The sequence below is a fragment of the Arabidopsis lyrata genome (genome assembly GCF_000004255.2).
Source record: "Arabidopsis lyrata subsp. lyrata unplaced genomic scaffold ARALYscaffold_7, whole genome shotgun sequence".
Lineage (NCBI taxonomy): Eukaryota > Viridiplantae > Streptophyta > Magnoliopsida > Brassicales > Brassicaceae > Arabidopsis > Arabidopsis lyrata.
This window is the reverse complement of record NW_003302549.1, coordinates 21893393-21906819: the sequence shown is the minus strand read 5'-3', so window position 1 is coordinate 21906819 and position 13427 is coordinate 21893393. Positions and strand designations below refer to the sequence as shown.

At 35.4% G+C, this 13427-nt stretch overlaps 3 protein-coding genes and 1 long non-coding RNA gene across 9 annotated transcripts; 1 reads left to right on the top strand and 3 right to left on the bottom strand.

Moving 5' to 3' along the window:
- Positions 1-51: 51 nt before the first annotated feature.
- Positions 52-5173, bottom strand: LOC110226455. 6 transcript variants are annotated; one of them, XR_002330498.1, is made up of 7 exons: positions 5094-5172; positions 4558-4623; positions 4357-4447; positions 2765-2817; positions 2641-2700; positions 1523-2564; positions 1446-1456 (listed from the first exon to the last, which is right to left on the bottom strand). It is a non-coding gene; the product is annotated as an uncharacterized LOC110226455 (long non-coding RNA). The 6 variants fall into 6 exon arrangements; XR_002330495.1 differs by having other exon boundaries at positions 2641-2691; positions 5094-5171; XR_002330496.1 differs by lacking the exon at positions 1446-1456 and adding an exon at positions 52-952 and having other exon boundaries at positions 2224-2564; positions 2641-2817; positions 5094-5173.
- Positions 5174-5755: 582 nt separating this feature from the next.
- LOC110226935 lies at positions 5756-9062 on the bottom strand. The gene is given in 1 exon segment (XM_021019902.1): positions 5756-9062. A coding segment is annotated over 1 exon segment (2631 nt). The 5' UTR covers positions 8673-9062; the 3' UTR covers positions 5756-6041.
- A 23-nt stretch (positions 9063-9085) lies between these two features.
- On the bottom strand, positions 9086-9396 carry LOC9306742. Its single transcript, XM_002868579.2, is given in 3 exon segments — positions 9086-9221; positions 9224-9327; positions 9329-9396. Coding segments are annotated over 3 exon segments (213 nt in total). The 3' UTR covers positions 9086-9180.
- Positions 9397-10369: 973 nt separating this feature from the next.
- Positions 10370-12350, top strand: LOC9306741 (uncharacterized protein At3g27210). Its single transcript, XM_021016797.1, has 4 exons — positions 10370-10810; positions 10953-11066; positions 11648-11731; positions 11819-12350. The coding sequence occupies exons 1-4, from the start codon at positions 10708-10710 to the stop codon at positions 12211-12213; spliced, it is 696 nt and encodes a 231-aa protein (XP_020872456.1). The 5' UTR covers positions 10370-10707; the 3' UTR covers positions 12214-12350.
- Positions 12351-13427: the final 1077 nt, after the last annotated feature.

Sequence of the window (13427 nt, the reverse complement as noted above, 5' to 3'; positions counted from 1 at the left end):
AATCTTAATAGTCAAAAATTCAACTTTATTTTACTTGCCATTAATTGGTACTTAGGGGAAAAATTACAACTTTATTTTACTTGCCATTAATTGGTCTTTTGGTTATGTGTCATGAAAGATTGACAATACAATCCTCTCCTATCAAGTTGTAATGTTGAAAAATGGGCATGAATCGTACAAAGAGCTAATACATAATGTTGGAAAACACAAGAAGAAACAATGATTCTTCTTGTTGTGATTAATGGTTACGAGTGAGGAGTGAGGACTACATCGAAGGTGATAACCACTTGATCAACATTATTACTCGGGCCTTGAATTTGTTTTGGTCACGTTGCTTTTCTTATTGTTGGTGATAACCACTTCACCCGCCGCTTTGTCACGGCCATAATCGGCTTTTGCTCCGGTGTTGGTCCGGCTTTGCCTTTTCTTTTTCATCTCTTTCAACTTTGAATTTGTTTCGGCTTCATTTGGCTTCGGATTGCTTCATCTCGTTCCTTCGATCTGAGTTTGTAACTCTTCGATCCTACCTTGTTTAAGGGGCTGGATTCGTTCTTCATGCTTACCAGATTTTCAATTTTAAAGAACGAATTGCGCTTTCGGATTGATATATCTCTTGGTGCCTTTCGTCTGAGTTTGAAGAAATTGGAGCTGACGATTGTTTATCTCATCTGCGTCAATGGAGCTTAGGTTTCCGTCGGAGGCTTGTCTATTTTGATAAGAAGATGGTTGTGAATCGAAGATGAAGATCTTTCTTGCAGTCCTACTTGGGAACTTGTTGATTTGAATTCCAAGGAAGTTTATTTTATTGGGCTTCGTTTGAGTCTTGTTTGGTTAATTTTTTGTATTTGTTTTTGTTCGTATTTGGTTATGAGATGACAAAATAAAAAAAAATGATCAACGAAGAACTGTAATTGAGGAACAAGGATTTGTTCTCTCCACCTATCAGAGACTCCTACAAAAGAACGATTACACATCAAACCACTACTAAGCAGCACTAAGTAAGTAAGAGAATCTCTGTAGAAAAACCAATAACAATCTCTTTTCGAGTCAACATAAATTTCAAGCCGTGGGTTAGTTAGTAATGGCATGGTTTTTGAATCAAAGCATAGACCACGCAAACAACCAATATATTCGAGTTAGTATTAAATCACACATCACACAATCAGGTAAGCACGTAATAACCAAACAGATTTAAGTATGCAAAGATTACACAACAAAACAACCAAGCCAAGTCATAGTTTCAAAGCATAGACCACACAAGCAACTAATATATTCAATTTAGCATTAGACCACACAATATACAGATTCAAGTAAATAAAAATCATGTCACAATTCACAAATTAAAGCCACAGCTTTAAAGCATAGACCAGATTCAAAGCATAGATCATGCAACAACGAAAAGAATCCAAGTCATGGGTTCTAATCATAGACAATGCAGCAATGAGTATATTCAAGTCTCCAAACATCACACAATCAGGTAAGGAAACGTAATAATCAACAGATTCAAGTATGCTAAGACTACAAATAAAAATCATGTCACAATTCACAAATTAAAGCCACAGCTTTAAAGCATAGACCAGATTCAAAGCATAGATCATGCAACAACGAAAAGAATCCAAGTCATGGGTTCTAATCATAGACAATGCAGCAATGAGTATATTCAAGTCTCCAAACATCACACAATCAGGTAAGGAAACGTAATAATCAACAGATTCAAGTATGCTAAGACTACACAACAAACCGACCAAATCAAGTCATAGCTACAAAGAATATACCACCCAAGTAACCAATATATTCAAGTTAGCATTAGACCACACAGTTAACATTACACAGATCCAAGTAGATAAAAATCATGTATGATGTAACAACTAACAAATCAAAGCCAAAGCTTCAGATTCAAAGCATATATCATGCAACAACGAAAATAATTCAAGTCATGGGTTCGAATCATAGACTATGCATCACCGAGTATATTAAAGTCTCCAAACAATAATTCAAGGAAAAAAATTAAATCAAGGCACATAAGCTGATGCAACTACCAGAAGAATCAAGCCATGACTTAAAAGCATAAATCATGGCCCATGAAATAGACCATAAAGCAACCAATAAAATCAATAGGCCTCACCAATACTCTCACATCTAATTGTTCCTAACAATACTAATCAAGTAATGAATATCTATTTCAACGATTATAAAAAAGTTAGAACTAAAAGGTTTACTTACCTGAGAAATTTTTATGCTTGAAATCTTCTTACTCTCCAGAAGAATCAAGCCATGACTTAAAAGCATAAATCATGGCCCATGAAATAGACCATAAAGCAACCAATAAAATCAATAGGCCTCACCAATACTCTCACATCTAATTGTTCCTAACAATACTAATCAAGTAATGAATATCTATTTCAACGATTATAAAAAAGTTAGAACTAAAAGGTTTACTTACCTGAGAAATTTCTATGCTTGAAATCTTCTTACTCTCCAAGAATTTGGACACTCTTTCAAGCAGCTACGTGCTTTTTTACTTGAGTTGTGATTTAGTTCAAAACATCACTCACATGTCTCACCTACAACTTCACAGATCAAATTAATAAAAAGAAAGATTGTCAAATAAATGATTACGTTTATATCTAAATTGATTACCTGACTACGATAAATTATCTTGTTGTAGATGTTTTTAATATCTGCCAAAATCTTCACTTTCTGCCATTATTTAAGTTTTTAACAATATAAGCTAATTAAATGCAAGTTTAGGAGAAACACATACCTATCTTGAAGTCCACAGACACTTTGAAATCTTTCATGAGTCTCCAAAAATATCTGGAAGAAAAAGAAAGGCTGCGTTAGTACATTTGTAAAATATGGGTTGATGCCTTTCATGCACATACTCTGTTAAAAATTTTAAACCAAAGAATCAGCTCCTGCTGGTTTGTGTTTTTCGAACCGAATAAGGGACTAAGCTGTGGGTTTTTTACAGACACAATGTGGCTGTGTTCTAGTCATAGAGCTCCCAAAAATCAGACGAGTTAGGGAGTTTTTTTAACCGAATAAGGGACTAAGCCGTGGGTTTTTTAAAGACACAATGTGGCTGTGTTCTAGTCATAGAGCTCCCAAAAATCAGACGAGTTAGGGAGTTTTTTTTAACCGAATAAGGGACTAAGCCGTGGGTTTTTTACAGACACAATGTGGCTGTGTTCTAGTCATAGAGCTCCCAAAAATCAGACGAGTTAGGGAGTTTTTCGAACCGAATAAGAGACTAAGCCGTGGGTTTTTTTACAGACACGATGTGGCTGTGTTCTAGTCATAGAGCTCCCAAAAATCAGACGAGTTAGGGAGTTTTTTTAACCGAATAAGGGACTAAGCCGTGGGTTTTTTACAGACACAATGTGGCTGTGTTCTAGTCATAGAGCTCCCAAAAATCAGACGAGTTAGGGAGTTTTTTTAACCGAATAAGGGACTAAGCCGTGGGTTTTTTACAGACACAATGTGGCTGTGTTCTAGTCATAGAGCTCCCAAAAATCAGACGAGTTAGGGAGTTTTTTTTAACCGAATAAGGGACTAAGCCGTGGGTTTTTTACAGACACAATGTGGCTGTGTTCTAGTCATAGAGCTCCCAAAAATCAGACGAGTTAGGGAGTTTTTCGAACCGAATAAGGGACTAAGCCGTGGGTTTTTTACAGACACAATGTGGCTGTGTTCTAGTCAAAGAGCTCCCAAAAATCAGACGAGTTAGGGAGTTTTCGAACCGAATAAGGAACTAAGCCGTGGGTTTTTTACAGACACAATGTGGCTGTGTTCTAGTTAAAGAGCTCCCAAAAATCAGACGAGATAGGGAGTTTTTGCTATTCCCCATTTAGGGGCTTTTGCTATTCTCATTTCCTCTTTAGGGACTGTTTTAACTTTAAAGCTCACAATCTTAAGCTTTCAGGGAGCATTTTGCAATTCCCATACCCCTTTGTTTTCGAATGATACCAGCTCCGATGGGACAGCTCTAATGATAGAGCTCACACATTCCAGGTTGTGTGATAAGCTTTAGGGGATTTTGCAATTCCCATACCCCCTTTGATTTTGAACCGAGAAAAGGGTCTAAGCCGTGGGTACTATCTTTCCAATTTCAGGACTATTGTCTCTCTATTTAAGCCGTGGGTATTACAGACACAATGTGACTGTGTTTAAGCCGTTGGTTTTTATTAAAATCTTTCCAAGCCGTGTGTACTATCTTTTCAATTTCAGGACAAAGTTTAGATCACCAAAGAGGGACAAATCTTCCCAAGTTAGATTAAGACAAGAGGCAACAAATAATGCCGTATGTCTAATCTTTTGGGGTTGAAACACAATAACACAAGTTAGAGATTTTACCTGAAGATATTATGTTGACCTGAAAACTGCAACTTTATGGATCCTTGAGAAACTCTCTGTAATCACAGAGGAAGGATTCTTCTTATACGAACTGCAACAAAAAAATATTGTTAAACAAAGATTTGATACCAATTTCAATTTCAATTGTTTTAGATCACCAAAGAGATTATGAAACTGGAAACCACAAATTAGAGATTCTACCTGAAGAGATTAAGTAGATTGGTGTCAAAGAATCCTCCAGAAACTCTCTGTGAAGAAGAATACGACCTATAAAGAAAGAAAAAAACCCAGAAATCTCTGATTAATTAAATTGTACTCATAAATCATGTAAATTAAAACAGAAACCAGAGAAGGAACTTGGTAACCAAAAACGATTACAGAAAAGAAACCCTAAGAAGTTAATTCGAAGCAACAAACATAAATCTTCAATCAATTTTAGTGAAATCGAGTTAACCAAAAAAGAAACGAGAGAAAGAAAAACGGCTATGGAGATTCTGAAACCCTAAATAGTTAATCCGATGAAATCTACCAAAGAGAAAAACTTAAATCTTCGACTAATTTTACTGAAATCGAGTAAAACAAGAGAAAGAACTTTGAAACTTTGAATCCCTAAACATCGACTAAGAGAATTACTAACAGAAGAGAGAGATAAATCATCGATTTCACAAAATCAAATCATAAGCGAAACCCTAAACGAAATCAGAAGAAAGTGAAGAATCGATTAAGAAGAAACTTACAGAGAAAATTTTCAAAATTCGCCGACGAAAGAGTTTTAGAGAATAATGGAAACCTTCTAGAACTTTTGATATGGTGCTTATATAAGTGTGTCGCGCATTGCGAACGTTAAACGCAAACGCCAATAACGGCTACATCAATAATGGAGCGTTTAGAGAAAAATAAAAGCGTTTGAATTACAAATACATCTTTTCCTAGAAACATGATCACACATTCTCACGTTTGAAAAAAAAAGGAGAGTATTATTCAAAATTAATTTTTTTTGTTGTTAATATCAAGTTTTGTTTGTTAATATCAAGTATGTAAATAATTTAGTTAGAATCAAGCTTAACTTTTTCTGTTAAAACTTTTCAAAATTAAAATTTGTTGACATAAAATTATTTTATTGAATTTGTTTAATTCTTTTTAAATAAACAAACAAAACTATAAAATCTTAACCATCAAAAAGTATATTTAACAAAGAAAATGTATTATACACTCAATTAATATACTCGAAATTCCATATATACATTAAGAATGAATTAACTAAATGATATACACAAAATTTGATTCCAACTATATTGAGACAGAGAATGTGCGATATATATCTCTGTTCCTGCTTCTTGTTACAACTAAGTAGGGTACATTCTTGAAGATCTTGACACACTGTTAAGGTTTCAATACCTTGAACTCTGTAAACTCTTGATAGATATTATAGAATCGATTACGTAACCACAAAGAGAAGATAAGAATCGTTATACTCAAATCAACATAGATCTAAGCAACGATTACACAGAGATCAACATTGATCTCTCTTCTAGCACATCGCTAGGCCAAAGTCTCTCACGAGAGCTCTCAACATCAAAAGCATAATCTCTCTGTAGCAATCAAGTCTCTATTTAAAGAAGAAGAGTTTCAACGGCAAAGCCTCTGATAGTGAAAGAGTCTTTGCCCTCATTTGCCAAGTCAACTTAGTCAACACTTGTGATGACTTTCTCTTCTTCTTCTTCTTCTTCCTTAAATCGTATCAATACTTCCCCCTTTGAAAACAAGCTTGTCCTCAAGCTTTGTAAAAGAAAGAAATAAACGACCAGCTTCTGAATCATTTGTATTGCCACAGGTTTCTGATATGCAGCCCAGTCTCTCTTGTATGCCTTCTGTTTAAACTTGAATTTCCATGCCTTGCGAAACTTCTGTTTCTTGAAATTGTGCAAGGCACTTGTCGACTGGTCCTCCCTTGTTCTGTGCGTAAGCCTGTGACACCTCTCAAAAACACATCTAGCACACCCACTGGAACACAGCCCCATCATCCCATCCTTTAGAGTCATCCAAGTAAGTAGTCTCATGTGCAAATGTTGGATACCCATACACAAGAACATCACTGTCCTATATTGTTGTACTCCAATAGACTGTGAAGAGAGTGATATTGCTGCTGCATCAATAATAAAGGCTCCATTAGCTGCAACTAAAAATGCATTAACTAATCCCAAGAAGCCGATCCCTTCGCCGGACCGAGAATGGACAAAACCCCACATCATTAGTTCTGAAAATGGTTGTAACTTCCCAGCTTTGTTCTTGCAACGGTACCAAACTTGGAGTCTTGCAATCCCAAGATGTGTCAGGTCCCTGGAATCTTGTCGAAACCTCCATTTAGACAGCAACAGTGACATATGTGTCTGCGTCATCCTCTTCTGAATATGTATGGCCTTGGTTGCACAGTAATCATTGTTCCATGAATCCCTTGTAAATGAATGTAGTCTCTTAGATCGCCATTTGTGCTTCATGTAGAGTTTCATATCCTCATCACGCTCTCTCGGTCCAAACTGATTTTGATGTTGTTGTATTCCTTCTGACTCATGTTTGTATGTAAATTTCCAAGAGTTTGAACTTCTTTCCTTCAGCCTCCTAAGTGATGATTCAATATTGCTCAACACATACACAACATAACTATCTTGGAGTCGTTGAAGCTCTATCTCTTCAAGACCAACTTGTAGTATAGGTGTAACAAAACTATCTCGGAAACTTTCTCTTGATTCGCATGCAGAAAGGAACATGAGCTTCATATCACCATGAATTTCCAGTCCCGATCTTGTCCAAAAACACAGTGGAAAACTCTGAAGAAACATAAACATCTCATTTCCTAAACCTGTGGCAGCCTCCCCATTACTTCCACCGTTGAAAACAAGCTTGCCCTCAAGCTTGGAAAGAGTAAACGGATGTGCTTGGATTGCTATCCTACACAAAATGGGATGCTTTTTGTTAGTCCCAACAATCTGTTTGTGTCCTTGGATGTATCTGTTTTTTGATACTTCTTGTGCAATACCAGTGTCATCCCCCGATTCTACTTTACATAAGAACTTAGGTTTCATATCACCATGTATAAGCTGTTTCATGCCTCCTGGATCATGCAACATCCTCAATTTACATAGAACCCTTGACATATGAGCGTGCTTCTTTAGTCTCAAGCTCTGAAATGTTTTATTCTTCCTTACCAATCTAACTTGAGCAAACGAACAATAATCCTTGAGCTGTTGAATTCTTGACTTTGTTTTGAACTTAAATCGCCAAGCCTTAGGATATTGTCGCAGCTTACAATGTTGCTTCCTTCTTCCGTCTCCCATAAGCATTTTATCGAACAGTTGGAGTGCACACTGTGTGGTCTTAACACTTGTAGACATCTCTGAAATCTCAACCATTTCTAAAGCATCGACAACTTGTGATTGCTCAAAGAACACAGATGAGAAAGCATCCATGACATCCAATGAATCATTGCTAAATTTAAAGCTAGGTTCCAATAGTGATATCGATACCTTCAGTTGTGAAACACCATCAATCTCCATATTTGATTCCTTTGCCTCTGATTCAAGCTCTGAAATCGAAGAATTTCCACCTACTGATTCTTGTGCACTAATCGCTTCTGCTTCTTGAATCGAAGTGTTTGTTGCAATCTGTTCTTGTGCACAAAACGATGCTACCACCTGAATCTTTGGAGATTCTCGTTGTTCCTTCCATAGACGATCGTTTCGAAGAATCGCTAAGAATCTCTGCAATTCCTTGTCGTTCTCTGTGCTTACTTTGATCCTCTCCGGATCGTCAATGCGTCCAAACTTCAACAACATATTCTGCTTCAACTCATCCCAGGATTGGAACACCATCACCTTCTGTCTCTGATGATACCAAGATAAAGCTTCTCCTTCGATGAATCCATAAGCCATTGCCTGTTTCTGCAAATCTGTGAAATCATCATAGCGAGCAAAGTATTGCTCCATCCAATCAATCCATGGCCGCAAATCATCACCAGTAAACACCGGAACCTCAACACAACTCATCGTTGCGTTCATGGATCCACTGTTTTTTGAAATTTACGACGCCGATTCACCCAATTTCTTCATAGTTTTAGATTCGAACTCTGGTTGGTCATGTTGTCCTTTTCGCGATGAACGATGAATCTCCATCTGCTTTGTGCCACCGGAAAACGATCGTGATTCCAATCCCTCCAAGTCAGAAACCATCGTCTGCAACGTATCGTCCATGGATTGCACCTTCGATCGAGTCGTCTCCATCGAATCAAGCTTTCGTTTCAAATCCCCCAAACTCAACATTGCGTGAGATTCGAACCAGTTTCACCGCACCATTGTTAAGGTTTCAATACCTTGAACTCTGTAAACTCTTGATAGATATTATAGAATCGATTACGTAACCACAAAGAGAAGATAAGAATCGTTATACTCAAATCAACATAGATCTAAGCAACGATTACACAGAGATCAACATTGATCTCTCTTCTAGCACATCGCTAGGCCAAAGTCTCTCACGAGAACTCTCAACATCAAAAGCATAATCTCTCTGTAGCAATCAAGTCTCTATTTAAAGAAGAAGAGTTTCAACGGCAAAGCCTCTGATAGTGAAAGAGTCTTTGCCCTCATTTGCCAAGTCAACTTAGTCAACACTTGTGATGACTTTCTCTTCTTCTTCTTCTTCTTCCTTAAATCGTATCACACACTCACGAGCCATGATGCTCTCCAAACTTGTATGCGTCTTTCTTCTTTTGAAAAGTGAGTGTGTCTATTGCATGTTGTTAGCACTTTATCTTCGTTTGAAATCATGTGTCTAGGTGCATGAGTCTTCCATGTCTTTAGATGAACAAGGGATTTGGCAGGGCTGCTTTTGAGTTGATATTTGCATTTGATGAAGTCATATCTCTTGGGCACAATAAAAGTGTGACACTTGTTGAGGTGAAGCAGTATTGTGAAATGGATGCAGAGGAAATGGTTTTGATGACTTGAGCAGATCCAGTGGTTTTGGAAATGGTTATGCGTTTGGCATGAGTTCAATATGGGATCTCTACTTGAAAGTAATTTCAATGACTTGAGCTGATCTAGTGGTTTTGGAAATGGAAGTAGTTCTGGGTTTGGCATGATTTCAGACGTTGATCCTATCCTATCAACACCAAACCGAAAGGTTAATGGGCTTTAACTAGTGCATCTTTCACAGGTGACCAAGTACTTTTAAATCAAAATGCATCAGTTCCATCTATCTCCTGATATATAATTGGCTTTTTCTCTCCAAATTCTGTAGCCGTTCTCTTTTAACCCATGAGGGTTAGTTTATTGGATTCTGTTTATCTTTGGAGATTCCTATGTTTGATCTTACATACTCCTCTCTACTACAATCTAGTTCCATCATCTCGTTGTTGGACGTAGAACTAGTAAATACGAATCAAAAACAATAGTGTGGTTTTATATAACGTTTGACACAAGAAACAATGTTAAGTCCAGAGATTTTTACTTACTTATGGATCTAACAAATTTCCTTAGCAAAATACGAAATTTGAGAAGAGGCTTAGCATAATCTCTACCCAACTCTAGCTTTACCCTTTGATCTAGAAGCAAACAATAACCTATAGTATATGCAAATACGCAATCCTTTTAATCCCTCAAATCAAATTGAAAATTTCAGAATCGAAAGCAATGTTAGACTCTTAAATTTAATTTGATATTTTCATTCAATGATTTTACTAATTTTGGGACATGTTAAAATTGTGTGTTATTTAATCAATGAGTTTGGAAGAAAAAACGAATTTCATAGATTTCTCTAGTCAAAATATAAAAATTAGATTTAGTCTAAGATAAACAAATTTCATCTTTCCAGCAAATGCTTGTAAATAACTTACACTGCATTTCTTTTATCATTTTCACATTCAAACAAAGTACAAAAAAAAAAAAAGTAATTAGGAAATGTCTTACCAAACAGTTGAAGTTTCAAAGGAAGATACTACTATTATACTAATAGTCAACGTTATAGACTTGATGAATATAGCTGCCACGTCATTCCAAAAAGGCAAAAACCGCACGAGATCAACGTGAAGCGAAACAAAACGACATCGTGCATTTCTCTCGAGTGAGACACGTGGAAAGCTGAGTGGGCTCCATAATATCTTCGTGGGATCCACAACGCTTCTCCGACTAAGTTACAAGAATCATCGGCCGGCCAAATATCTTCAACTGCGTGCGAGGCAATACGTGTCAACGTCAATTCACGAAATCAAAATCTTTAAAAAGTTTTGCGTCTATAATCGATACCTTAGATTTGGGAACGTGACGCGTCCGTGAGTTTAAGCTCGTGAAACTGCCCACTATGATAAGCAATGACTCATTGCCGGTGAATAATTCGCCGGTGACGGCGGAGGAGAATGTTGGTGTTACGGAAAAACCATTTTTTTCGTCTGAGAAATTATCTGGTATTAATTTTTTTTTTTTTGGGAACAAGTCTGGTATTAATTTTCTTTGTCTGAGAAATCTCTGGTAATAAATTGTGTTATATATACACAATTTCGTATAAATACGTACGTATATATGAGTTGATTCATACTGTACCCTCAGAATCGCCGGAAAAGGAGAATTTAGCTCCGGCGGCTACTCCGTTGACGGTGGCTAATGGTTTAAGTGCTCAAGTGAAATCTCGATGGTCGTTTTCTTCTTCTAAGAGAAGCTTTGGTATACTTGCTTTCATAATCTCTTTTTTTTTTTTTTTTTTCTTTTTCCTTTTAGCTTAATTAATCTATATATAACAACTTGTTATAAGTTTATTACTTACCTCTTTGGATTAATATGGTTAATGGTACTAAAATATTATAATTGAGCTCTTTGTAGTAAGATATTATCTTGAATTCTTAACGTTAATTTAATTGATTTTGTTTCCATTAATAGATTAGAATAACGAATTTTGTTTATATGAAAATCATAATCATATCATCTTCTTAATTGGATTGATCTAATCATTGGCTTTTCTTCCCGACAAAATAGAGAGATTGAGCTTTCCTAATTAGAATTATTCCACTAATGGATCATGGATGCTTAAATAGTGATTTAAATTCCCAAAAGCAGTGATTATTTCGGGTTTTCATTTGATGGGTTCTAGAAAATTTGAATTTTATTGCCCGGTGAATTGGAGAATTCATAGTGAAGTAAGATTTGTGTTCCGAGGTTAGAGCTTTAGAGAGTGGTTTCTTACACATGAATTGTGTTCATTTATTTTTATGAAGTCTTGAAATGTTTATGTTGTTCCAATGTGACAGGAAGTAGTAAAGATGAAACCTTTTTTGATTCACATCAGTGGCTACAATCCGATTCTGAAGACGATTTCTACAGCGTTCATGGCGGTTTGTTACATTTTATTACACCCTAATATAACTTAGGTTAATAACTTTGATATTGTAAACTCAAGATTTGAGATCTTGTTCATGTAGATTTCACTCCATCACTTGGAAACACTCCAAAGTGTAGTTTCTCAGAGAAGCTTCCTCGTTTTCACAACCCTTTATTCGAAGGAGAGAAGCCTCGAGTATCGTTCTCGCATTCTCCTGCACCGCGGAGGAAGAAACTAGGCGAACTATTTAGAGATAGTATAAGAGAAGAACGAGAGGAAAATTTGGAAGAGCCATCAGAAAACCAAAGTGAAAAGAGTAAAAAATCATCAGGTGATAACTTTGGTGAGCTCAAAGTCATTGAAGATTCTGTAGAAGAGAAGAAGAATCTTAAATCTTTGAACTATCACCATCGTTGTCTTCCGAGATTCTCGTCTTTTAAAGGAAGTTTAATGGAGAAGAGAAGGAAGAAGAAGAAGAAAATTCATGTGAAATGAGATTGAAAGTTTGGATGTTTTATTATGAAAATCTGAAAACTTTCAGCTATAGTAATTTTACAGGTTATTTGCTTGATGATGTGATGAAAACCATAAACAATGATTTAGACGAAGAGAAGCGTTTTTACGATTTTTTAAAAGTTAGTTTTTGGATCATTTCTGATGAAATTTGAAACATGTTTCTAAGTTGGTATATTAGTAATGGTCAAAAGGCTAGTTGTTTAAATTAATATCACCGGTCAATTCTAATCAAAATGCATACTCTTTTTTCTTGTTTTATTAAAGTAATTTGTAGACTTTAAGAAACTTATTTTTTGCAATTTTATAATAATATTCATGAAAATTACTGAAAACTAAGAAATCCAAACATCTTTAGTTACTACAAACGCTCGAAGATATATGTTTTGATTTATATCGTTTTTAAAAACGCTATGAATTACATACGTACAATTGCAAACTATCGCAACCCATCAACCCCTAAATCATAAAATCCCTAAATATATTTTGCCATAAAATAACTATAATTTTAATTTTCTTAAAAATGTAGCTTTTAAAACTAAAGTTAATTTTTAAGATAATTATAATTTTAAAAATATAATAAAGCAATTATCTTAGACAAGAAAAAACTTATCAACTTTTGGACCTTTTTGGTCTCTTGTACATTTTCTGATAACAAGTGGAGCTTAGTTGATTAGTATAAAATGGAAGTAAAAAAGTAGTAGGATATTCCTTATTCTTATTCCACCACATTTTGGTGATGATAATTAAATAAAAAAAACAAATAAATAGATTTACATTTTGTAGTTTCTACAAAATGTAAATCTATTTATTTGTTTTCTTATTTAATTATCATCACCAAAATGTGGTGGAATACGAATCAAATTATCAAAAAATTTAAATTTATAGGCCTAAAAGTAGGCCTGTCAATTTGAAGCAAAGCCCGTGGGCCTCGCCCCGACCGCCCCTCTGCGGGGTGGGTGCGGATCTAAAAATTTCAAAATGCAAAAAGCGAGATGGGTACGGGTTGGTTTTATAAATTGCGGGTTTTTGCGGATAATCCCGCGGGTCTCGCCGGCTTTTCAAAAAAAATAAAATATATAATTATATATAAATTTATCTAATATATAGTTGTAAAATATTAAAATAATTTGTAATATATATAAAATAATTAAAAAATTAAATTTTTCTTAAAAAATATGTGTATTTATATTTAA

Excerpts from the sequence above, each read along its gene's own strand:
- LOC9306741 (XM_021016797.1), top strand. The coding sequence starts at position 10,708 with ATGATAAGCAATGACTCATTGCCGGTGAATAATTCGCCGGTGACGGCG. Across the intron at positions 10,811-10,952 it reads TTCGTCTGAGAAATTATCTG|AATCGCCGGAAAAGGAGAAT; the intron begins GTATTAATTTTT and ends CTGTACCCTCAG. Across the intron at positions 11,067-11,647 it reads TTCTTCTAAGAGAAGCTTTG|GAAGTAGTAAAGATGAAACC; the intron begins GTATACTTGCTT and ends CCAATGTGACAG.